The sequence below is a fragment of the Hyla sarda genome, chromosome 4 (genome assembly GCF_029499605.1).
Source record: "Hyla sarda isolate aHylSar1 chromosome 4, aHylSar1.hap1, whole genome shotgun sequence".
Classification (NCBI taxonomy): Eukaryota; Metazoa; Chordata; class Amphibia; order Anura; family Hylidae; genus Hyla; species Hyla sarda.
The window spans coordinates 183,108,298-183,135,616 of NC_079192.1; the positions used below are offsets into that span (position 1 = coordinate 183,108,298).

General features: G+C 43.3%; 1 protein-coding gene across 2 annotated transcripts in view; it reads left to right on the forward strand.

Annotated features, from left to right (window-relative positions):
* Nucleotides 1-493: 493 nt before the first annotated feature.
* The window catches only part of ACR (acrosin), a 40,436-nt gene continuing 13,610 nt past the window's right edge, over nucleotides 494-27,319 (forward strand). The window contains exons 1-5 of one of the 2 annotated variants that reach the window (XM_056573021.1): nucleotides 503-670; nucleotides 940-1,138; nucleotides 2,072-2,337; nucleotides 2,486-2,631; nucleotides 2,705-3,143. In XM_056573021.1, coding sequence (XP_056428996.1) covers nucleotides 589-670; nucleotides 940-1,138; nucleotides 2,072-2,337; nucleotides 2,486-2,631; nucleotides 2,705-3,055 — 1,044 coding nt within the window. In that variant the 5' untranslated portion in view covers nucleotides 503-588 and the 3' untranslated portion in view covers nucleotides 3,056-3,143. Of the gene's footprint in view, nucleotides 671-939; nucleotides 1,139-2,071; nucleotides 2,338-2,485; nucleotides 2,632-2,704; nucleotides 3,144-27,319 lie in introns of those variants that run through there. The other variant, XM_056573022.1, reaches the window with a different exon arrangement.

Here is a 27,319-nt window from a genome sequence, read left to right on the forward strand (position 1 = left end):
TTGACTTGCAACTAACATCTGTCCGCGGTGTTTTTTCAGAGAAAAAAACGCAGTGCGGCAGAATGGGCATTTTTTGGGGCGTTGTTGGGTGAAAAATCTTTGTGGAATTTTAGCCTAAGTCTACTTATTGTGCATGGGGCCTCCATGGTGTGTATGCAGTAGTAAATCCACAAATCCACTACATACAGTTAAAATAATTAAAAATCATGAATTTATCATAGACTGGACCCAATTGATTTAAAACATATGTAGTGATTTTATGGATGAATAACACTTCATGAACTATATATTTTGGTGGTGTTTTTATGTTTGCATGGATCTATACATAATTGTTATACATATTGCTGCACTTTAATCCTTAGCATCACCATTTTAAAATGTATATTTGTTCTCTGAATATAATACCACAGCCACACATTATGCTGCATGTAGGGAGAGCGTGGGGTCAGCTGCCAGGCAACAGTTTTATTCATTGTGATGTCACTAGGCTGTTATGAAATGGAACTGTGTGACATCATCCCAAGGAAGGAAAGACTTGTAATTGCCAAGAAAAATCATATTGTCAGGACCTGGTGACATGAACCAGCAATGGCTTCATATGCCTCCTCCATAGGCATGCCATTTATTGCCATAGTGTTCATACTAATGATCAATGGATACAGCTTCGAAAGTAAGTCCTATTTAAAAAATACCTAAAATACCACAATATGTGTTCAAAAGTAAAATCAGATAACAAAAGGAGCATTTTATGTAAGGCTAGGATGTTGAATAATGCTTAGTTGATACTGATATAAATCTATTGGAAAATTCATTGATATGCTTAAAAACAAACGCATATATGTGTAAATAATGAAAACATTGTGTTTGCCTCTGCTTTGTATTTATTCCTTCTTTTACGCTGGTAAACTTTACTGACATGAAACGTATTCCTTCCTCAAGACTGTGGACTGCGCCCTCTGGCGGCAGGGTATGGAGGCATGCGGATTGTTGGCGGAGTAGACGCTCAACCAGGAGCATGGCCGTGGCTTGTGAGCATTCAGATTCCAACTCGAACTGGTCATCGACATTCTTGTGGGGGAACTCTTCTTGATAAATTGTGGGTGCTAACAGCAGCACATTGCTTCAAAGCTAGCAAAAGGTAAGGAAGAAGATAATAGAGGAACTACAAACCCATAGAGAGTTAATCTTTATAATGGAAATATATTTGGAAGAAAGTGAGTCAAAATGGAGGGTTCAACTCTTTACCCCCAAATCTATACAGTCAAGTTTGTGGATGCTAAGGGACCAGGAAGGAACATTTTAAACATTAAGGTTTATTAAATCCAGAGTGCACAGCGTACATGTAGGCCACAATTAAAGTCGTATTACCATTTTAAGTTCTGCAATGGCAACCTGAAACTGGACCTGCACCAGTGTTTTGGTAACCTTTGGGTCAATGGAGCTGTAATGTTATTATAATGTCCCTATTTTCCCTATAATCTGCAATGTAATTCTGCCCTTGAATAGTCACTGCAGCTTCAAACACCAGCTCTCTATTTAATAGCCTACTGGGAAATTCATCAAAACCTGTGTTCTGTTGACCAGTTGCCCATAGCAACCAATCAGATTGCTTCTTTCATTTTTGTGAGGCCCTTTTAAAAATAAAAGAAGCGCTCTGATTGGTTGCTATGGGCATCTGGTCAACATTTTCTATGAAGATTTTGATAAATCTCCCCCATGGCCCCTAGGTGTCTCACTTCCTTGCAATGTTCTTGTGTGTGTACTACCAGAAAACAGCCCAGCTGATAAAATCACCTTGTCACCAGATATATCAAAATTGTTAGACATAACAGGTTATTAATATCATGATTATAGTATAAATTCTGAGTACGTAATACTGTGTGCAAAAGCATATTCTGAAGGAAAAAAAACTTGGTTTCTCCTTAGCAAAACAATCATTATTATATAGCTCGTAAGAGAACAATGGGATAGGGATGACCTCTTAAATGTACAAGTATCATATTGTAAGGATACAATGTTCCATGCGTGTAAAGTGACTCTTTAGTGACTCATATTTGTCTCATTTTGAAAGATCTGTCCCCAAGTGGAGAATAATTGTGGGAGGTCACCAACTGTCTGCGCTCTCCCAAGATGTCCAGATACGTTCAATCAAGTCGTATATTGTTCATGAGAACTACAATCCACGCATAGAGGCCTATGATATCGCCCTTATTGAGCTCGATTCACCAGTGGAATATAATGACTATGTGCAGCCAGCCTGTTTACCTACAACCACCATGAACATCAACTCATTCCACCCTTGCTATATAAGTGGTTGGGGAGTCATGGCTGAGAAATGTAAGTAAGAACTATTACCTATAACTTCTGTGTAAAGTAAGCAGTAGCCCCTAGTTTACCTAATAGGGGGAATTAACAGACTTTGCTATATGGTTAGAAGCCTTTATGCACAATAACGACTGATTTAGATTAATATTATTATCTTCAGCTGTAGAAACAGCAGATATTTTACAAGAGGCTAAAGTGAACCAGGTTGACCTTGAAAGGTGCAACAGCACTGAGTGGTATAATGGTATGATTTGGAACTACAACCTATGTGCTGGATATGAAGAAGGTGGAATTGACAGCTGCCAGGTAGGACTTATTTCTTAATTCCACAGATTTGTTTTTATGGACATACTAATAATCTCCTTGGAAATACCTACAGGGTGACAGTGGAGGACCCCTCATGTGCCTTGATGAAGCTACCTCTAAATATTATGTGACTGGTGTCACAAGTTGGGGGAGCGGCTGTGCCAAGTCAAAGAAACCAGGTGTGTACAGCAACACCCAATACTTTTTGGAGTGGATCAAAGTAAAGTTGACAGAAGTCTTATCGACTCTAACACCAACCACAACTACACAGAAAAATATTCTTCCTATAAAGAAGACTACTGTCCCTCCTAATGAGAAGTCACAGCCCACCTCTGTAGGTCAGCCTTGTATTTCACAGCCTCCACGTCAGAAGCATTTGAAGAAGATATTCGGAAAATACAGTAAACTGAAAGGAAAGATATAAGCCTATGGTTGGCTTCCTTGTATTTTCTAAAAGCAAATCGGAAAAATACATCTTTATTGCATCCATGAGTGTTCAGTTTCTGTGTGCATTAATTATTCCATGTATCCACTACTCTCTCAGTAAAGTAATACTTCCTGATATTACTGCATAAACCTTTGCCCATCTAATTGAATTGGTAGTTTTTCTTCTTTTAAATATAATCTCCTTCTTTACCGTGTTGATTCCCTTTATGTATTTAAGTTTCTATCATATCCCCTCTGTCTCTTCTTTCTTCTATACATATTAAGGTCCTTTAAGCTTTCCTGGTAAGTTTTATCCTGCAATCCATGTACCAGTTCAGTAGTTCTTCTCTGAACTTTCTCCAATGTATATATATCCTTCTAGAGATGATTGCACACAATACGCCATGTGAGGTCTCACCAGTACTGTGGCTTGAGCACTTCTCTTTTTCTACTGCTAATACCTCTCCCTATACACCCAAGCATTCTGCTAGCATTTCCTGCTGCTCTATGACATTGTCTACCTACCTTTAACAATTCTTAAAATTATGACTCCTAAATCCCTTTCCTCAGATACTGAGGTAAGGATTGTATAACATATTCTATATTCTGCCTTTGAATTTTTAAACCCCAAGGTGCATTATCTTGCACTTATCCACATAAAATTATTCCTCTAAGTCCTTTTCCATTTGGTGTATCCCTCTAGGAACATCAACCCTGTTCCAAATCTTTGTGTCATTAGCGAAAAGACATACCTTACCATTGAGACCTTAAACAAAAAGGATTCCCAGTACAGATCCCTGAGGTACCCCATTGCAGGCCTCTTTCAAGTTAACATCATCAGACAAAACTTGACTACATTGTCTTGCATTTTTTGTTAAAAGTGATCATATTTGCCAGATTCTGTTGGGACAGTCCCGCAAACTGGGCTGCAAAAGAAACAGGGTTTATGTAAATCCAATGGAATATGGGGGTGTGAATTAAAACGTAGCTTTTACTCGTTATGCACTAAAATACACAAAATAACGTGAGTATAAGAGTAGAAACAATGTAGGTAATGAAATTACCTTCCATTCGACGCAATAAAGACAACTGTTAAAGTCGTACATTTCTCATTGCTCATAATCACATAGAAAGAGTCACTATCTGAAACAATGCATCTCCATATATCGCTCCGACGCATTTCTGACAATATGTAAAATGTCTTCCTCAGGGGCATGAAAGGAGACAGTGAGCTACATAAGATATATATTATTGCATGTACTTAATAGCAAAGAGAAATTTATCATGAACAAAAAAAAAAACAAGTAGATGATACAGTAGTGACTTAGGTTATTAATGTGCACAAAAGTTTATTGGCACAATAAGCACTAGGTGAGCAGGAGTCGCCTCATGTGGTCCGGTCTGTAGACCCTGAAACAAAAGACACATATAGCAACATGTAGTGAGGCTCGCTCGTCATCCCCTATAAACTGTGAACAGAAAAGTTGGGATCTTACTCACTGTTAGGCTTCTGGGTCCGTGCTCATCTCATGCGCAAACCCGCGATGGCGGGGAGCCGTGCAGTTGTGCCGGCTACTGTGCGCACGAGCGAGCTAGAGCAAGGTCTGAGCTCATATCCGCTTCCGGGGCGGCAGGTGGAGCTCCGCGGTGACGCGTCCCCCAGCTGACACCATAGTGGGAGGCGCATCACTCACTCTCAGAAAGCGCTGCGAGCGGACGGAGCTCTGTTAACTCTAGCGCTGCCGGATTGGACATTTAGTATTAGTATTTAGACATTTAGTATTACAGCCTTAACATTTAGTATTAAGCCTGTGGTTGGCTTCCTTGTATTTTCTAAAAGCAAATATGAAAAATACATCTTTATTGCATCCATGAGTGTTCAGTTTCTGTGTGCATTAATTATGATTGTATTGCTGCCTTAAGAGTGGCCTTATACAGTACCCTATAGCCCTTGGTAATAGTCTTAATATAGTCTTAATAGTATTATAAGATATTAGGAAAGCATTTTTTTCTGTTATGTGAATTCAAGTAGAAAACAGACATGGTGCACATCTACATATTGTATTTTGATCTACTTGCTTCTCAGCATAAATTCAAAAACCAACAGGTTGTTAGTATACATTTTGATCAAAAGGTACAAGCCCACTCGCCCCGTCAAGGCCACCTAATTAGAGTGGGTCCCTGACGTCCCTAGCATAAAATGGCGTAGCGCTGGGCGGCGACTGCCACCACCGCAACACCAGTGCCCACAGGGGGAACGACACAGTGGCAGAGCGGCCCCAATGCCACTCATACCAGACCCCGGGTCGCACCTCCCCGCAGACACAGCGCCACGGCAGCAACGGATGCCGCACAGCGCCACACCAGTGTGAACAGGGTGTAAAAGCTCACTTACCAAGTGCTCCCAGTCAGACTGGGAGGCTGCTAGGAAGGAAAAGGCCCTTGTGTAGCTAACTACTATATAGGGTTGGGCTGAGGGGGTGGGGCAGAGTGCAGACACAAGTTAAAACAAAAAAAACTAAAACATTTCTGTTACCTTTCACAAATGACAGGGATCCGTGTATGTTTTGCAGGGAATGTCTTCACTAGGTCAGGGAGCTAGAATTTATTATCATCAATCTTCCAAGCCGGAGAACCTATTCTGACCAACTTGTCTATGACCAGAGAAGGTGTTGCCTAAACTATACAGTCCTTTTAGTAAAGTCAAAATATATAGGCTGTGGTCATGTAGTGTTTGAATTATGTTCATCATATACAGTTTGTTGAGGGCCAGAAGTATGCCAAAAGAGTGGTCTTTTAATCAGGGGAATTAAAGTCAGTGGCCCTGATTTACTAAGAGTGGAGAGTAGTTTTTTTTGTGGGGGTTTTGATTCCCTACAATACTTTTCCACGGTATTTACTAAGGATTCCCTACACTTTGCACTATTCCCTACACTTTGCTTTTTTTACACATGCTCTGATCTTTCGGGTTTTTCTCAGATCAAATCCACCACATTTTCTGTGGAAACCTTAGTAAATATGTTGGGCTTCTGTGAAAATGTCAGGGAACACTCCCCTTTTTCAACGGTCACATCCCTTTTTACGGGTTTTCTCAGTAAAATGGAGAGCTAGTCGAGTTTTTTTCAATTCTGGAGCACATTCTGGCGCAGACAGAATTTCTGGCGCACATCCCAACACTGTATATAAAATATCAATATTTCACTGTTTGAAAAAAATTATAAAAAATCCAACACAACAACACAAACAGTCCCGCAAACTGGGCAAAAAAAGCGGCAGGGTTTACATAAATCCACCCCAAATAATGCACAGGTATCAGGGTAATTTATTTTAGTGCCTGATCACCTTATTTTTAGGGGAAAATTTGTGTTGAAGTAGCTCCTACACGTCGAAGCCATTAGCTAACCATCCTGCAGTTGTGTCTATGTACCTGAAAGGGCTCAATGAAAACTACTTGGAGTTAGGAGAAATTTACTTCATGCATTAAAGACACCTAACTAATTAAGGTCACTTTTTACAATGTTGTTACAATAAGAAGCCGGATGTTGGTAAACATATGCTTAAAGAGCAGCTGTGGCAAAATCAAAAAAGATTTTACAATTATAAAATAGCTTAGGTTGCCCTGATTTACAGTTCCTTAAAGAGGTACTCCACTCGAAAAAAAAATGTTTTTAAATCAACTGGTGCCAGAAAGTTAAACAGATTTGTAAATTACTTGGTTGTGCATCCTTGTGTACCCCGCTCCGAGCAATAAAGCCGCAGATTGCATGAAGTTTCCGTATGTGCCGTGTCTTCTGTTCCCTGTTTGGATAATTTACAAATATGTTTAACTTTCTGGCACCAGTTGATTTCTAAAAAAAATGTTTTCCAGTAGAGTTCCCCTTTAATATGCCTTTCAGTTCCTGAGATGAGAGTTTCGGGTAGATTCAAAATAATGACTAGTGGCACAGATACGATCTTGGAAGCTAAAATTGTCTGAAATCGTACCGTGCACAGACAAGCACATACGCCTTTTAGGGTGGGTTCACATACGGGAGCGCATACGGCAGGGGGGAGCTAAAACCTCGCGCTCCCCTATGCCTTCGTATGCGCTCCCGTGTGTCATTCATTTCAATGAGCCGGCCGGAGTGAAACGTTCAGTTCATTTTTGCGCCGTATGCGCTTTTAAGACCGGACCTCAAACCATGGTTGACCACAGTTTTAGGTCCGGGGGAAAAGCGCATACGGCGCAAAAATGAGCCGACCGGACCGAACGTTTCACTCCGGCCGGCTCATTGAAATGAATGACACACGGGAGCGCATACGAAGGCATACGGGAGCGCAAGGTTTTAGCTCCCCCTGCCATATGCGCTCCCGTATGTGAGAAAACGTAGTGTGAACCAAGCCTTACTGCTATTGCCTGCACGGACCCCATCGTAGTCAGCTAGTGACTTCATTCTGGTCATTTTCTAAGTGTATCCGACTTTCGACTGCCACATTTTTCAGTTAAAAGTTTGATACACTCAAAAATTTATTTGAACTTATTAATTTGCTGCCTATGATCTCGTCCGTACGGGCCACAGGAGTGGATGGCATCTGTGCGTGTCCCTGCACAGGTACTATTGCAGCCGATTTGAGCTTCAAAAATCATAAATCATATCTGTACCAGGAACTTAATTTTAACCTCTTATGGACTTAGCCCATTTTGGCCTTAAAGGGTTGCTCAGGTGGAAAACTTTTTTTTTAAATGAACTGGTGCCAGAAAGTTAAACAGATTTGTAAATTATATAATAGCAAAGATAGTCAGCTCACCCGATCCTCCGCACGGCAAGAAAACCTCCAATTCAGGAAGAAAAGTGCAGAAGCCAGCGGTATACTAAACTTCAGCTTTATTCGTAATCCATATAAAACTTTGCCATGGCGTCTCAAAATACAAACGATAAAACCTCCTGGATAAGCAACATGACGCGTTTCAGGTCATGTGACCTTTCATCAGATGCATGATGGGATCGGGAGGATAGGAAAAATTTATACCTAGCCAGGTGAGTCAGGTGAGATACATCTGTTAATCACCAGGTACAACGTAAAAAGGTATTCCTCTCGGTTCCAACTCTGCACATGGTAACAAATACACATTGTGCATTTATTTGATTGCAAGTGAATCAAACAATTTCACATTAAAGGGGTACTCCGCCCCTAGACATCTTATCCCCTATCCAAAGGATAGGGGATAAGATGTCAGATCGCCGCGGTCCCGCTGCTGGGGAGCCCCGGGATCCCCACTGCGGCACCGCGCTATCATTACAGCACAGAGCGAGTTCGCTCTGTGCGTAATGACGGACGATACGGGGGACGGAGCAGCGTGATGTCATGGCTCCGCCCCTTGTGACATCACGGCCCGTCCCCTTAATGCAAGTCTATGGGAGGGGGCGTGACGACCGCCACGCCCCCTCCCATAGACTTGTATTGAAAGGGGCGGGCCGTGACGTCACGAGGAGCGGAGCCGTGACGTAACGATGCTCCGGCCCCTGTACTGCCCATCATTAGGTGCAGAGCGAACTCGCGGGACAGCAGCGGGACCGTGGCGATCTGACATCTTATCCCCTATCCTTTGGATAGGGGATAAGATGTCTAGGGGCGGAATACCCCTTTAACTATAGAAAATTTATGAACAGCTATTCAAAGACGAAATTTCTGCTATCCTACAACAATTTTAGTAATGCAATATAATGTCAGATTTTAAATTTAAACCATGAGGTTGGAATTTGCGTAACGCATATATCCAATAGACTTCCCTATTGTGTAGGGCTCCGACTTTGAATTCTGTGGCATCAAAATTGTCCGACAACCAGAAAGAAGTGGGGATAGGATTAGAGCCTATTGTTCCGATTTTGCACTCGCTGCCCAAAATTCATAAGAGCCGATTTCCGCCTCCTATGCATCCCATAGTTGCAGGAATCGGCTCTTTGAAATTTTCTATAGTTAATGTGAAATTGTTTGATTCACTTGCAAGCAAATAAACGCACAATGTGTATTTGTTACCATGTGCAGAGTTGGGACCGAGAGGAATACCTTTTTACGTTGTACCTGGTGATTAGCAGATGTATTTCACCTGACTCACCTGGCTAGGTATAAATTTTTCATATCTTCCCGATCCCATCATGCATCTGATGAAAGGTGACATGACCTGAAACGCGTCATGTTGCTTATCCAGGAGGTTTTATCATTTGCATTTTGAGACGCCATGTTGAAGTTTTATATGGATTACGAATAAAGCTGAAGTTTATTATACCGCTGACTTCTGCACTTTTCTTCCAGATTTGTAAATTACTTCTATTTAAAAATCTTAATCCTTTCAGTACTTATTAGCAGCTGTATGCTACAGAGGAAATTCTTTTCTTTTTTAATTTCTATTTTGTCTTGTCCACAGTGCTCTCTGCTGACACCTCTGTCCATGTCATGAACTGTCCGGAGCAGCATTGGTTTGCTATGGGGATTTTCTTCTGCTCTGGACAGTTCCTGATACGGGCATCAGGTGTCAGCAGAGAGCACTGTGGACAACACAAAAAAGAAGTTCAAAAAGAAAAGAATTTCCTCTGTAGCATACAGCTACTAAAGTACCCCTTTAAGGACACAGCCAAATTGAGCAAATCTGATATGTGTCACTTTATGCATTAATAACTCTGAGACACTTTTACTTATCATTCTGATTCTGAGAAGGTTTTTTCGTGACATGTTTTACTAAAATAGTAGTACATTTTCGTCAATACTTGCATTATTTTTTGGGAAAAAAATGGAAAACTTTTAAGGAAAAATTAGCATTTTTCTAAATTTGAAATGCTCTGCTTGTGAGGAAAATAGTCATGCCAAATAAATTACATATTTATTAACATATACAATATGTCTACTTTATGTTGGCATCATAAAGTTATGTTTTTACTTTTTGAAGACATTATAGGGCTACAAAGTTTAGCAGCAATTTTCCACTTTTTCACAAAAATTTCAAAATCAAAATTTTTCAGGGACCAGTTCAGTTTAAAGTGGATTTGAGTAGCCTTCGTGTTAGAAATCCCCCATAAATGACCCCATTATGAAAACTGCACCCCTCAAAGTACTCAAAATAAATGTTTGTTAACCCGTTAGGTGTTTCACAGGAATTGCAGCAAATTGGAGGTGAAAAGTACTCACCGTTAGGCGAACCAAAATCAGGTAAACATACTAATCATATCACAAACGTAAATTGCATGACCTTAGTTATGTTAATACCGTATACATACTTATACAATCGATGTTTCATGTTATTATTGATCTTTTTTTATGGTCAACAGTTATTTGTCATATTTTTATTAATAGATGTAACCCAAAGAGTTACTGTTCAATGCATAATCCAACTAGATATTTACCGTCCATTTCTTCATACTTACTCTTGTTTACTGTTTTTGTTTACTAAAATTGAAAACAGGAAAATGTGGAGACATGCATATTACTTAAGTAAACTTATACTTTGTAAAAACCTGCAATCTTATTTATGTATGCTCTTCACAATAAAAAATATTTATACTTGAAAAGTCAAAATCTCCAATTTTTACACTAACATGTTGTTGTAACACCAATTTTCTTCCTTTTTTTTAAATAAGGGTTAAAGGAGAAAACACCCCACAAAATTTGTAACACAATTTCTCCCGAACATGGAAATACCCCATATATGGATGTAAAGTGCTGTGCAGGCGCATGGCGAAACTCAGAAAGGAAGGAGCACCATTTAGCTTTTGGAGAGAGAATTTAGCTGGAATAGTTTTTGGGGGCCAGGTCACAATTATAAAGCCTCCATGGTGCCTAAACAGTGGAAACCCCCCTCATGTGACAACATTTTGAAAACTACACCCTTCAAGGAATATAATAAGGGGTGCAGTGAAATATGGAAATACCCCATTTGTGGACTTAAAGTGCTCTGTTGGGGCATGGCAAAGCTCAGAAAGGACGGAGAACCTTTCGGCTGGAATAATTCTTGGAGGCCATGTCGCATACTGTATATAAAGCCCCATGGTGCCCAGATAGTGAACCCCCCCTCCCACAAGTGAGACCATTTTGGAAACTACACCCCTCAAGAAATGTAATAAGGGGTGCAATGAGCATTTTGACACCACAGTTGTCTAACAAATTTTTGGAACAGGAGGCTGTAAATTCATTTTTTATGCTAGCATGTTGGTGTAGCCCCAAACGTTTCATTTTTACGAGGGGTAAAATGGGAAAAACAACCCCAGAGTTTGTAACCCAATTTCTCCCGAGTATGGAAATACCCCATATGTGGACGTAAAGTGCTCTGCTGGTTCATGGCAGGGCTTAGAAGTGAATTAGCAACATTTGGCTTTTGAAGAAAGAATTTAGCTGAAATCGTTTTAGGGGGTCATGTTGTGTTTATGAAGCCACCAGTGTGAACACCTACCATGTGCTCCCTGCCAGAGGGCTGGGAGAATGCTTGGAGGAAACCCATATGCAGTCTCCTGCTAATTAAAATGCCTAGGCCGAATGGGTGTAGTGGAGTGCTGGCTATGAAAGAGGGGACAGACTACAAATGTAAAACAAAAATAGAGAAACACTGAAATTGTTTGCGCTCTGCACAACAGCGCTGTAGAAATAAGGATACTGGGTTTAGTGTGGGTGAACAGCCTGTCAATTTCCCTTTAGTCTAGAAAAAATGCCAAAATCGCTGTGCCCAGATGGTAGCTGTGAGTTAGTAGGAACATATAAAATGCCATACCCATAAAAGTATTAGTTGATTTTTTTTTTACTTTTTTTTTTTTTTACACTTAATTGGCGTTTATAGTTTCAAGGGCAGTTTTTCAAAATTGCTGCTTCCTTTGGGTATGGTGTTTGTTTTCTTGTTTGTTTTAAGGAAATTGAGTCATTTTTCTCCCATAGACTTCTGTAGGTGGAAAAAAATGCCCAAAAAATAAAAATAAACTTCATAGGGGGAGATTTATCAAAACCTGTGTTACGCCGAGCGCTCCGGGTCCCCGCTCCTCCCCGGAATGCTCACAGCGTTCTCCTATTCGCAGCGCCCCGGTCAGACCTGCCGACCGGGTGGGCTGCGATAATGTTCTCAGCCGGGATGCGATTCGCGATGCGTGATGCGCCCGCTCGCGATGCGCATCCCGACTCGCTTACCAGACCCGTTCCCCGTCTGTGCTGTCCCGGCGTGCGCGGCCCCGCTCCTTAGGGTGCGCGCGCGCCGGGTCTTTGCGATTTAAAGGGCCGGTGCGCCCCTGATTGGCGCATGAGGTTTTAATCAGTACCTTCACCTGTGCACTTCCCTACTTATACCTCACTTCCCCTGCACTCCCTTGCCGGATCTTGTTGCCATTGTGCCAGTGAAAGCGTTTCCTTGTGTGTTCCTAGCCTGTGTTCCAGACCTCCTGCCGTTGCCCCTGACGACGATCCTTGCTGCCTGCCCTGACCTTCTGCTACGTCCGACCTTGCTCTTGTCTACTCCCTTGTACCGTGCTTATCTCAGCAGTCAGAGAGGTTGAGCCGTTGCCGGTGGATACGACCTGGTTGCTACCGCCGCTGCAAGACCATCCCGCTTTGCGGCGGGCTCTGGTGAATACCGACACGGTCCACGCCAATCCCTCTCTGGCACAGAGGATCCACCTCCAGCCAGCCGAATCGTGACAGTAGATCCGGCCATGGATCCCGCTGAGGTCCCGCTGCCAGTTGTCGCTGACCTCATCACGGTGGTCGCCCAGCAGTCGCAACAGATAGCGCAACAAGGCCACCAGCTGTCTCAACTGACCATGATGCTACAGCAGCTACTACCACAGCTTCAACAATCATCTTCTCCGCCAGCTCCTGCACCTCCTCCGCAGTGAGTGGCCGAATCCAGCCACCGTTTATCTTTGCCGGACAAATTTGATGGGGACTCTAAATTTTGCCGTGGTTTTCTTTCACAATGTTCCCTGCATTTGGAGATGATGTCGGACCAGTTTCCAACTGAAAGGTCAAAGGTGGCTTTCGTAGTCAGCCTTCTGTCTGGGAAAGCCCTGTCATGGGCCACACCGCTCTGGGACCGCAATGATCCTGTCACTGCCTCTGTACACTCTTTCTTCACGGAGATTCAAAGTGTCTTCGAGGAACCTGCCCGAGCCTCTTCTGCCGAGACTGCCCTGCTGAACCTGGTCCAGGGTAATTCTTCTGCGAGTACGCCATCCAATTCCGTACTCTCGCCTCCGAATTGTCCTGGAATAACGAGGTCCTCTGCGCGACCTTTAAAAAAGGCCTATCCAGTAACATCAAAGATGTGCTGGCCGCACGAGAAATCCCTGCTAACCTGCATGAACTTATTCATCTTGCCACCCGCATTGACATGCGTTTTTCCAAAAGGCGTCAGGAGCTCCGCCAGGATATGGACTTTGTTCGCACAAGGCGGTTTCTCTCCCCGGCTCCTCTCTCCTCTGGTCCACTGCAATCCGTTCCTGTGCCTTCCGCCGTGGAGGCTATGCAAGTTGACCGGTCTCGCTTGACATCTCAAGAGAGGACACGACGCCGCATGGAGAACCTTTGCCTGTACTGTGCCAGTACCGAACATTTCTTGAAGGATTGTCCTGTCCAAACTCCACGTCAGGAAAGACGCACGCTGACTCCGCACAAAGGTGAGACAGCTCTTGATGTGAACTCTGCTTCTCCACGTCTTACTGTGCCTGTGCGGATTTCTTCTTCTACCTTCTCCTTCTCAGCTATGGCCTTCTTGGATTCCGGATCTGCAGGAAATTTTATTTTGGCCTCTTTCATCAATAGGTTCAACATCCCGGTGACCAGTCTCGCCAGACCCCTCTACATCGCCTCTGTTAATAATGAAAGATTGGACTGTACTGTGCGTTACCGCATGGAACCCCTCTTAATGTGCATCGGACCCCATCACGAAAAAATTGAATTTCTGGTCCTCTCTAACTGCACTTCGGAAATTCTTCTTGGATTACCGTGGCTTCAACGCCATTCCCCAACCCTCGATTGGACCACCGGGGAAATCAAGAACTGGGGTACTTCTTGCCACAAGGACTGTCTTAAGCCTGCTCCCTGTACTGTCAGTCAAGACCCTGTGGTTCCTCCGATATCTGGTCTCCCCAAGGCCTATCTGGATTATGCTGATGTTTTTTGCAAAAAACAAGCAGAGACTTTGCCTCCTCACAGGCCTTATGACTGTCCTATTGACCTCCTCCCTGGTACTACTCCACCCCGGGGCAGAATCTATCCTCTGTCTGCTCCGGAAACACAAGCCATGTCGGAGTACATCCAAGAGAATTTAAAAAAGGGGTTTATCCGCAAGGCTTCCTCCCCTGCCGGAGCTGGATTTTTTTTCGTTTCCAAAAAAGACGGCTCCTTACGCCCTTGCATTGATTACCGCGGACTTAATAAAATCACTGTAAAAAAACGCTATCCCCTACCTCTTATCTCGGAACTCTTTGATCGCCTACGAGGCGCCCACATCTTTACCAAGCTGGACTTAAGAGGTGCATATAATCTCATCCGCATCAGGGAGGGGGACGAGTGGAAGACCGCATTTAACACCAGAGATGGACACTTTGAATATCTGGTTATGCCCTTTGGGCTTTGCAACGCCCCTGCCGTCTTCCAAGACTTTGTAAATTACATTTTTCGTGATCTTCTATATACCTGTGTTGTGGTTTACCTAGACGATATTCTGATTTTTTCTGCTAACCTAGAAGAACACCGCCAGCATGTCCGCATGGTTCTTCAGAGACTTCGGGACAATCAATTATATGCCAAAATGGAAAAATGTCTCTTTGAATGTCAATCTCTTCCCTTCCTAGGATACTTAGTCTCTGGCCAGGGACTACAAATGGACCCAGATAAACTATCAGCCGTATTGGATTGGCCACGCCCCTCCGGACTCCGTGCTATCCAACATTTTTTGGGGTTTGCCAATTATTACAGACAATTTATTCCGCACTTTTCAACTATTGTGGCTCCTATCGTGGCCCTAACCAAGAAAAACTCCAACACTAAGTCCTGGCCTCCTCAAGCGTAAGACGCATTCAATCATCTCAAGACTGCCTTTTCTTCTGCTCCCGTACTCTCCAGACCTGATCCATCTAAGCCCTTCTCGCTGGAGGTAGACGCCTCCTCGGTAGGAGCTGGAGCAGTACTCCTACAAAAAAATTCTTCCGGGCATGCTGTTACTTGTGGTTTCTTTTCTAGGACCTTCTCTCCGGCGGAGAAAAACTACTCCATTGGTGATCGAGAACTACTGGCCATAAAATTGTCGCTTGAGGAATGGAGCCACCTGCTGGAGGGATCCAAATATCCAGTTATTATATACACTGATCACAAGAATCTCTCTTATCTTCAGTCTGCCCAATGGCTGAACCCTCGCCAGGCTAGGTGGTCGTTGTTCTTTGCCCGTTTTAACTTTGAAATTCATTTTCGCCCTGCTGACAAGAACATTAGGGCTGATGCCCTCTCTCGTTCATCGGATGCCTCTGAAGTGGAAGCTTCCCCGCAACACATTATTCCTCCGGACTGTCTGATCTCCACTTCTCCAGCTTCCACCAGACAAACTCCTCCAGGGAAGACCTTCGTCTCTCCACGCCAGCGCCTCAGGATTCTCAAGTGGGGACACTCCTCACACCTCGCAGGCCATGCTGGCATCAAAAAATCCATCCAGCTCATCTCTCGATTTTATTGGTGGCCTACCCTGGAAGCTGATGTTGTTGATTTGGTGCGGGCTTGTACAGTCTGTGCCCGGGACAAGACCCCTCGCCAGAAGCCTGCTGGTCTCCTCCATCCTCTGCCTGTTCCTGAACGACCATGGTCTCAGATTGGTATGGACTTTATTACTGACTTACCTTTATCCCATGGCAACACAGTTATTTGGGTGGTCGTTGATCGATTCTCCAAGATGGCACATTTTATCCCTCTTCCAGGTCTTCCTTCTGCGCCTCAGTTGGCGAAACAATTTTTTATAACCATTTTTCGCCTTCACAGACTGCCCACACATATCGTCTCGGATAGAGGCGTTCAATTTGTGTCTAAATTCTGGAGGGCCCTCTGTAATCAGCTCAAAATCAAATTAAACTTCTCGTCTTCTTATCATCCCCAATCCAATGGGCAAGTAGAAAGAATTAATCAGGTTCTGGGTGACTATTTGCGACATTTTGTTTCCTCCCGCCAGGATGACTGGGCAGATCTTCTACCATGGGCCGAATTCTCGTACAATTTCAGAGTCTCTGAATCTTCCGCTAAATCCCCATTCTTCGTGGTGTATGGCTGTCACCCTCTTTCCCCCTTCCCACTCCCATGCCCTCTGGTTTGCCCGCTGTTGATGAGGTGACTCGGGACTTCTCCACCATATGGAAAGAGACTCAAAATTCTCTCTTACAGGCCTCATCCCGGATGAAAAAACATGCCGATAGGAAAAGAAGAATTCCCCCCATTTTTTCTCCCGGAGACAAAGTATGGCTCTCCACCAAGTATGTCCGCTTTTGTGTCCCCAGTTATAAACTGGGACCACGTTATCTTGGTCCTTTCAAAATCAAGTGCCAAATCAACCCTGTCTCTTACAAACTCCTTCTTCCTCCTTCTCTCCGTATTCCCAATGCTTTCCATGTCTCTCTCCTTAAACCACTCATTCTTAACCGCTTCTCTCCCAAAGTTGTTTCTCCAACTCCAGTTTCCGGGTCCTCTGACGTTTTTTCGTTGAAAGAAATGCTGGCATCCAAGACGGTAAAAAAATTTTTTTGGTCCATTGGGAGAATTGCGGCCCAGAGGAGAGATCATGGGAACCTGAGGACAACATCCTGGACAAGAATCTTATCCTCAAATTCTCAGGTTCCAAAAAGAGGGGGAGACCCAAGGGGGGGGGGTACTGTTACGCCGAGCGCTCCGGGTCCCCGCTCCTCCCCGGAGCGTTCACAGCTTTCTCCTATTTGCAGCGCCCCGGTCAGACCTGCCGACCGGGTGCGCTGCAATAATGTTCTCAGCCGGGATGCGATTCGCGATGCAGGACGCGCCCGCTCGCGATGCACATCCCGACTCGCTTACCAGACACGTTCCCCGTCTGTGCTGTCCCGGCGCGTGCGGCCCTGCTCCTTAGGGAGCGCGCGCGCCGGGTCTTTGCGATTTAAAGGCCCGGTGCACCACTGATTGGCGCATGAGGTTTTAATCAGTACCTTCACCTGTGCACTTCCCTACTTATACCTCACTTCCCCTGCACTCCCTTGCCGGATCTTGTTGCCATTGTGCCAGTGAAAGCGTTTCCTTGTGTGTTCCTAGCCTGTGTTCCAGACCTCCTGCCGTTGCCCCTGACCACGATCCTTGCTGCCTGCCCTGACCTTCTGCTAAGTCTGACCTTGCTCTTGTCTACTCCCTTGTACCGCGCTTATCTCAACAGTCAGAGAGGTTGAGCCGTTGCCGGTGGATACGACCTGGTTGCTACCGCCGCTGCAAGACCATCCCGCTTTGCGACACGGTCCACGCCAATCCCTCTCTGGCACAGAGGATCCACCTCCAGCCAGCCGAATCGTGACAACCTGTGTAATGGAAAAGCTGACCAGTTTCCCATAGCAACCAATTAGATTGCTTCATTCCTTTTTGATGAGGCCTTTAAAATATAAAACAAGCAATCTGATTGGTTGCTATGGGCAACTAGTAAACTTTTCCTCTGGACAGGTTTTGATAAATCTCCCCCTTTATGTGCACGTATATTGACAAGTTTTCCCTCCAATAGAAATCATTCTCCAATAGAAGTCGAGTCACATGATGAAAAAAAACAAACCTGACAGGATATAAAACAGGCTAAAAAAATTGCAAAGGAAAAAAATATATACTAATACAAACTCTTAGAAATGTATTTTTTATTCCAACACAAAAAGTCCATCATGGAGGAGAAAAATTAGATGGCAAGGACGTAAAGGCAGTTGTGCCTGTTCATAGCCTTAAAGGAGTAGTCCAGTCCTGAAAAACGTATATCCCCTATCCTAAGGATAGGGGATAAGTTTCAGATCGCTGGGGCCCGCACTATCTCTCGCAGGAAGGGGGTATGTTGACCACCACACGAAGCGGCGGCCGACACACCCCCTCAATACTACAGCGCTATGGCAGAGCCAGAGATTGCCGATGGCAGCGCTCCGGCTCTGCAATAGAGTTGTATTGAGGGAGCATGTCAGCCGTCGCTTCGTGCGGTGGTCAATGCGCCCCCTTCCCGCGGGCTGCCGGGGCCCCGTACAGGAGATAACGGGGGGCCCCAGTGGTCGGGCCCCCTGCGATCTGAAACTTATCCCCTATCCTTAGGATAGGGGATACGTTTTTCAGGACTGGACTACTACTTTAAAGGGGTTATTTGGAAAAGGAGGGTTTTCAAATATGTTGTTTGGGCTGCAGTGAAAATAAAAAAGAAGTATACTTACCTGTCTTGGTCCCTTACCGCTGCATTTTCTCAGAGCATACGGTCCTGCCTGCAGTCCTTTCTTCTTGGTTCCTGTGACATGCTATGCAGACAGGAAAAGCCTACTCAACCAATCACTACTCTGAGCAGATAGTTCCTGTACGCACAACATCGCACAGGATCAGTAAGAAGAAGAAAGCAGCCAGGACCAGATGCTGGGTAAATATACTTCAAGTAGCAGTTTATTAACCCCTTAAGGACCGAGCCCTTTTTCACCTTAAGGACCGGAGCGTTTTTTGCAATTCTGACCACTGTCATTTTAAACATTAATAACTCTGGAATGCTTTTAGTTATCATTCTGATTCCGAGATTGTTTTTTCGTGACATATTCTACTTTAACTTAGTGGTAAAATTTTATGGTAACTTGCATCCTTTCTTGGTGAAAAATCACCAAATTTGATGAAAAAAATGAAAATTTTGCATTTTTCTAACTTTGAAGCTCTCTGCTTGTAAGGAAAATGGATATTCAAAATATATTTTTTTTGGGTTCACATATACAATATGTCTACTCTATATTTGCATCATAAAATTTATGAGTTTTTACTTTTGGAAGACACCAGAGGGCTTCAAAGTTCAGCAGCAATTTTGAAATTTTTCACAAAATTTTCAAACTCGCTATTTTTCATGGACCAGTTCACGTTTGAAGTGGATTTGAAGGGCCTTCATATTAGAAATGCCCCATAAAAGACCCCATTATAAAAACTACACCCCCCAAAGTATTCAAAATGACATTCAGTAAGTGTATTAACCCTTTAGGTGTTTCACAGGAATAGCAGCAAAGTGAAGGAGAAAATTCAAAATCTTCATTTTTTTACACTCGCATTTTCTTGTAGACCCAATTTTTGAATTTTTGAAAGGGGTAAAAAGGAGAAAATTTTTACTTGTATTTGAAACCCAATTTCTCTTGAGTAAGCACATACCTCATATGTCTATGTTAATTGTTCAGCGGGCGCAGTAGAGGGCTCAGAAGGAGCGTCAAATGGTTTTTGGGGGGCATGTCACCTTTAGGAAGCCCCTATGGTGCCAGAACAGCAAAAAAACACACATGGCATACCATTTTGGAAACTAGACTCCTCAGGGAACGTAACAAGGGGTAAAGTGAACCTTAATACCCCACAGGTGTTTCACGACTTTAGCATATGTAAAAAAAATTATTTTTTTTTTACCTAAAATGCTTGGTTTCCCAAAAATTTTACATTTTTAAAAAGTGTAATAGCAGAAAATACCCCCCAAAATTTGAAACCCAATTTCTCCCGATTCAGAAAACACCCCATATGGGGGTGAAAATTGCTCTGCTGGCGCACTACAGGTCTCAGAAGAGATGGAGTCACATTTGGCTTTTTGAAAGCAAATTTTGCTCTGGGGGCATGCCGCATTTAGGAAGCCCCTATGGTGCCAGAACAGCAAAAAAAAAACACATGGCATACCATTTTGGAAACTAGACCCCTCGGGGAACGTAACAAGGGGTAATGTGAACCTTAATACCCTACAGGTGTTTCACGACTTTTGCATATGTGAACATTTTTATTTTTTTTTACCTAAAATGCTTGGTTTCCCAAAATTTTTACATTTTTAAAAAGGGTAATAGCAGAAAACACCCCCCAAAATTTGAAGCCCAATTTCTCCCGATTCAGAAAACACCCCATATGGGGGTGAAAAGTGCTCTGCTGGCGCACTACAGGTCTCAGAAGAGAAGGAGTCACGTTTGGCTTTTTGAAAGCAAATTTTGCTCTGGGGGCATGCCGCATTTAGGAAGCCCCTATGGTGCCAGGACAGCAAAAAAAAAAACACATGGCACACCATTTTGGAAACTAGACCCCTCGGGGAACGTAACAAGGGGTTAAATGAACCTTTATACCCCACAGGTGTTTTATGATTTTTGTATATGTAAAAAAAAAAATTTTTTTTTTTACCTAAAATGCTTGTTTTCCCCAAAAATTTACATTTTTAAAAAGGGTAATAGCAAAAAATACCCCCCAAAATTTGAAGCCCAATTTCTCCCGAGTACGGCGATACCCCATATGTGACCCTAAACTGTTGCCTTGAAATAAGACAGGGCTCCAAAGTGAGAGCGCCATGCGCATTTGAGGCCTAAATTAGGGACTTGCATAGGGGTGGACATAGGGGTATTCTACGCCAGTGATTCCCAAACAGGGGGCCTCCAGCTGTTGTAAAACTCCCAGCATGCCTGGACAGTCAGTGGCTATCTGGCAATACTGGGAGTAGTTGTTTTGCAACAGCTGGAGGCTCCGTTCTGGAAACAGTGGCGTACCAGACGTTTTTAATTTTTATTGGGGAGGGGAGGGGGGCTGTGTAGGGGTATGTGTATATGTAGTGTTTTTTACTTTTTATTTTATTTTGTGGCAGTGTAGTGTAGTGTTTTTAGGGTACAGTCACACGAGCGGGGGTTCACAGTAGTTTCTCGCTGGCAGTTTGAGCTGCGGCAGAAAATTTGACGCAGCTCAAACTTGCAGCCGGATACTTACTGTAATCCTCCGCCCATGTGAGTGTACCCTGTACGTTCACATTGGGGGGGGGGGGAACATCCAGCTGTTGCAAAACTACAACTCCCAGCATGGACAGTCTATCAGTGCATGCTGGGAGTTGTAGTTTTGCAACCGCTGGAGGCTCCGTTTTGGAAACAGTGGCGTACCAGACGTTTTTCATTTTTATTGGGGAGGGGAGGGGGGCTGTGTAGGGGTATGTGTATATGTAGTGTTTTTTACTTTTTATTTTATTTTGTGTTAGTGTAGTGTAGTGTTTTTAGGGTACAGTCGCACGGGCGGGGGGTTCACAGTAGTTTCTCGCTGGCAGTTTGAGCTGCGACAGAAAATTTGCCGCAGCTCAAACTTGCAGCCGGATACTTACTGTAATCCTCCGCCCATGTGAGTGTACCCTGTACGTTCACATTGGGGGGGGGGGGGGGAGAAACATCCAGCTGTTGCAAAACTACAACTCCAAGCATGTACGGTCTATCAGTGCATGCTGGGAGTTGTAGTTTTGCAACAGCTGGAGACACACAGGTTGTGAAACACCGAGTTTGGTAACAAACTCAGTGTTTTGCAACCAGTGTGCCTTCAGCTGTTGCAAAAGCTACAACCCCCAGCATGTACGGACAGCGGAAGGGCATGCTGGGTCTTGTAGTTATGCAACAGCCGGAGGCATACTACATTGGCTGGGGATGCTGGGGATTGTAGTTATGCAACAGCTGGAGACACACTGGTTTACTACTTAACTCAGTGTGCCTTCAGCTGTTGCAAAACTACAACTCTCAGCAGTCACCGACAGCCAACGGGCATGCTGGGAGTTGTAGTTATGCAACCACCAGATGCACCACTACAACTCCCAGCATGCACTTTAGCTGATTGTGCAAGCTGGGAGTTGTAGTTACACAACAGCTGAAGGTACACTTTTACATAGAAAGAATGTGCCTTCAGCATGAGGGCATGCTGGGAGTTGTGGTGGTCTGCCTCCTGCTGTTGCATAACTACAGCTCCCAGCATGCCCTTGTTGCATGCTGGGAGCTGTTGCTAAGCAACAGTAGGAGGCTGTCACTCACCTCCAACGATCCAGCCGCACAGGTCAGTCCCTCGTCGTCTCCGCCGCCGCCGCTGCTCCTGGGGCCCCGATCCCAACAGGGACGCCGGGGATCGGGGTCCCCAGCACCGGGGGTCGTCTTCCCGCACCCGCTCACGTCCTCCGAAAGAGGGGCGGAGCGGGTTGCGGGAGTGACACCCGCAGCAGGCGCCCTGATTGGTCGGCCGGTAATCCGGCCGACGAATCAGGGCGATCGTGAGGTGGCACCAGTGCCACCTCACCCCTGCTGGCAATGGCTGTTCGGGGCCGTCTCTGACGGCCCCGATCAGCCAGTAATTCCGGGTCATCGGGTCACTGGAGACCCGATTGACCCGGAATCTGCCGCAGATCGCTGGACTGAATTGTCCAGCGATCTGCGGCAATCGCCGACATGGGGGGCATAATGACCCCCCTGGGCGATATGCCGGGATGCCTGCTGAACGATTTCAGCAGGCATCCGGCTCCGGCTAGCGGTGGGGGCCGGAAATGCTCAGGGCGTATCCATACGCCCTCGGTCCTTAAGGACTTGGAAACGGGGGCGTATGGATACGCCCTATGTCCTTAAGGGGTTAAACGCTGCTTTCTAAACTGAAGAAACGTAATGTTTACTATGAAATAAAACAAAATCGTTCAACAGGGTATATAGTCCGGCATACAGAAAGGAAAGTGGCACAACCAGAGCATATAATAAAGGAATACTCAAATAAAGTATTTACATATAAGTTTACAAGGCTTTGTAAAGTCCTTAAAATCAAGGAAAATAATAGAAAGCAAAACTGTGCTACACTTGGTAACACAAATGTTATATGTCCTATATTTTAAGTGGACATATAAGTAACATGTGACCAAGTATTATCGAAATATCTCCAGCCGTTTGGAAGTTACGCAGTAACTTATATTTCCCATAGACTTGTATGGGACTTTAAACATAAACCCCGCCCCTGGCAAATGGGGGTGAGTAAGGGTTAAATCACCTATCCTATGTTTGTTGTTGACATATAAGTAACATGTGTGCCAAGTTTCATGTTAATATCTTTAGCCGTTTGGACGTGATGCTGGAACATACACACACACCTTGGGGGACATGTATCATTATGTTTCTATTGTAGACACAGTTCTACCCCTTTACACTGCTGTCTAATTTACACTCTTGCTCAAGATTTACTAAGGCTGTACACTCCTTTGATAAATCTTGTGCAAATATAGAAATGCCCCCCCTCGCACTACCGTGCACTCCTTCTCTACCGTGCACCCCTTCTCTACCATGCACTCCTTCTCTACCGTGCACTCCTTCTCTACCTTACGCAGTACACTGCTCACTGCTCACTGCTCATAGCTAGAAGTGATGGAGCAGCAGTGTGCGCCGAACAAAACTCTGCATAATAGTAAAATCATAAATTTGTATTAAGTACACAGAGGGGGAGATTCTCAAAGAATTTTGCGTCAAAAAATAAAACAAAAAATACATTTTTGTGCGAAAAGTATCACATGTTTAAAGAGCTTTGTGCCGCGGTTTACACTGTTCACATCAGTTTTGTAAAAGTGTGCGTGTGCACGTATATTTTCTGCTTTACATGATATTTATACGTGGGGTGAGAGTCCAGTTTACATCAAAAATTTCACATCCAGCTTTTTGATAGTGTAGAAATCACAGAAATTGTTGTAGTTTTATTGTTTTGTGGTTTTTTTTTTTGGGGGGGGGGGAGGTGTTATGTAAGTAATTATAAAAAAAAAAATTATTATTGAAAAATGTTATATAAAATATTTTTTATATATATACACTTTTATTTTATTTTTTCTTGGTCACTGCACCTGCACTCATATTTAAGCACAGAAATGTTTTATTTATACAGTTATCGCTTGTCTGGGCACTAGTAACCATGGAATATTTCACACACAACACACTCAGCTCTGCTACATTCACACACACACAACATACTCAGCTCTGCTACATTCACACACAACATACTCAGCTCTGCTACATTCACACACACAACATACTCAGCTCTGCTACATTCACACATACAACATACTCAGCGCTGCTACATTCAAACACACAACATACTCAGCACTGCTACATTCACACGCAACATACTCAGCACTGCTACATTCACACACACAACATACTCCGCTCTGCTACATTCACACACACAACATACTCAGCACTGCTACATTCACACACACACAACATACTCAGCACTGCTACATTCACACACAACATATTCAGCACTACTACATTCACACACAACATACTCAGCACTGCTACATTCACACACACACATTTTTTTTCAAAATTTTGCGCAAGAATTTACACACAAAAACGGTGTAAATTCTTTGATACATGTCCCCCATTGAGATATATATATATATATATAGAGAGAGAGAGAGAGAGAGAGAGAGAGAGATAAATAGATAGGTAGATATAGTGCTTTTTTTTGTCTATTTTTGACATTAACATTTGTGCAAGAGTTTTTTTTGTGCAAAATCTGAAATAATTCTTCATAGCCATGTCTACGGTTAAGTTTTTTTCTTTAAAATTTTGCGCAAGAATTTACACACAAAAACGGTGTAAATTCTTTGATACATGTCCCCCATTGAGTTTTATATATATATATATATATATATATATATATATGTATATAGATAGATAGATATAGTGCTTTTTTTGTCTATTTTTGAACGCAAACATTTGCGCAAGAGTTTTTTTTGTGCAAAATCTGAAATAATTCTTCATAGCCATGTCTATGGTTAAGTTTACCATAACCAATACATGTCCCCCATTGAGTTTTATATAAATATATTTTTTTTCCAAAATGTTGTGTTTTTTATAATTGAATTTTTAGGCTTAGTAGTGGAAGCCGTCTCATAGATTATAATTGTTACCCCGGTACCCACCGCCACAGGGGTGCCGGGAAGAGTCGGTACCAACAGGCCTGGAGCATAAAAAATGGCGCTCCTGGGCCTAGGCGGTAACAGTCTGGCCTTATTTAGGCTGGGGAGGACCAGTAACAATGATCCTCGCCCACCCTGGTAACATCAGGCTGTTGTTGCTTGGTTGGTATCTGGCTGATACTGAGAATAGAGAATACCTTGTGCGTTTGTTTGTTTTTTAAATAAATAAATAAAAAAAATGTGGGGTTCTCCCATTTTTTCATTATCAGACAGATACCAACCAAGCAGCAACAGCCTGATGTTACCAGGGTGGGCGAGGACCACTGGCCCTCCCCAGCCTAAATAACGCCAGACTGTTACCGCCTAGGCACAGGAGCGCCATTTTTGACATAGTAGTGGTGGGTACCGTGGAGCAATAATTGGGAGTTAGCGCTAGCTGATTTTGGGGCTAATGCTAAGCCCTGGCTTAGTACTGGATTCTGTCTACAAAACGGCTTCCACTACTAAGCCTGAAAATTCAATTATAAAAAACACAACACATTGAAAAAAATGTTTTCTTTAAAAAAAACGCTGGTCATCGTCGCAGTCTACCGAATCTGATGTAGTCCTCCACATTCACCTATCTAAAATGAGAAGAAAACAAAAACAATAAAACTGCAACCATGATTTCTACACTATCAATAAGCTGGTGTGAAATTTTTGATGTAAACTGGACTCTCACCCATTCGAAAATATCATGTAAAGCAGACAATATATGTGGACACGCCCACTTTTACAAAACTGATGTGAACAGTGTAAACCGCGGCACAAAGGTCTTTGAAAATGTGGTCGATACTTTTCGCGCCAAAATAGATTTTTTTTAATGTAAAATTCTTTGAGAATCTCCCCTGATTTTACTATTATGCAGAGTTTTGTTCGGGAAAATGCCACAGCTCTGTGAAGTGTGGGGTAGAGAAGGAGTGCACGGTAGAGCGAGGTGGGGCGTTTCTATATTTGCTCAAAATTTATCAAAGGAGTGCACAACTTTAGTAAATCTTGAGCAAGAGTGTAAATTAGACAAGCAGTGTAACGGGGTAGATCTGTGTCTACAGTAGACATCTAATGATAAATCTCCCCATTGAGTTTTATATATATAGATTTGAGAACTTAAAAAATTGATTGGTTCTTAGATATTTTAACATATTTGTTGAAATTTTAGATCTTTTTGATCTATTCACTATTTTGTTGCATAAGAAGGAATTTGGCTATAGCATGTCTGATGCATATGGCGTCACCTTTATAAAAGTTTAGTAAAATCACTTTTCAGGAACGTGGAAAGTTGTCTCCTCTCTCCTGATAGCCTTGACCACAACCAAGGACTTTGGAGCTGTGAATAAACTGGTCAAAATCTATGCTGATATGAATAGATTATCTCCTGGAAGATAGTGATGGCCATTAACTGCCTTAGCAATGTGGCATGGAAGACTCTAAGGCTATTTCAGACTATGAACAACGTCATCTCATCCCATTATTAGTTAATGAACAGTTGTTTCTATTGTGTATATTACCTGTATATGTGGTGGGTAGGGTTATTTCAGTGAAATTATATAAATGAACAACTCCTCTACTATTGCTTGATTCCCTATAATTTCCCAGTATGACTATGACGCAGCTCAAACTAGAGGCGGCTCCAGACTTTGTGAGGCCTTAGGTGACATTTGAACATGAGGCCCTTACTGACTAGTAGATCTCACAACTAGAGATGAGTGAACTTTTGAAAGATTCGATTTGGCTGATTCGGCGAATTTTCTGAAAAAAATTGGTTCGATCCGAATTTATTCGTGGCGTATCTATATTAAAAATGGCTATTTCTGGACTACAGAGAGCCTCCATAGGGGTGTAGAACACTTTGCTTTGTTCTAACACGCATTTGGAGTGTGCTGGGGTAGTGAAATAATACTGTTATTCAGAATGACATGCAAATTACAGGCATTGCTATTAGAATCATTGCTGCAGAGCGGCACAATGACAGAGCCTGGAGGTGGCATCAGTATGAGGAGAACATATAGTGGCTGAATGACACAGCGTGGATATGGCTGAAGCATGAGGAGACCATACAGTGGCTGAATGACACAGCCAGGATATGGCTGAAGCATGAGGAGACCATATAGTGTCTGAATGGCACAGCCTGGAGATGGTAGCAGCATGAGTAGACACTAGGGCTTCACAATACCTAAGATTAACCCCTTAAGGACCCCGGGGTTTTTATGTTTTTGCACTTTCGTTTTTTCCTCCTTACCTTTAAAAAATCATAACTCTTTCAATTTTGTACCTAAAACTCCATATGATGGCTTATTTTTTGCGCCACCAATTCCACTT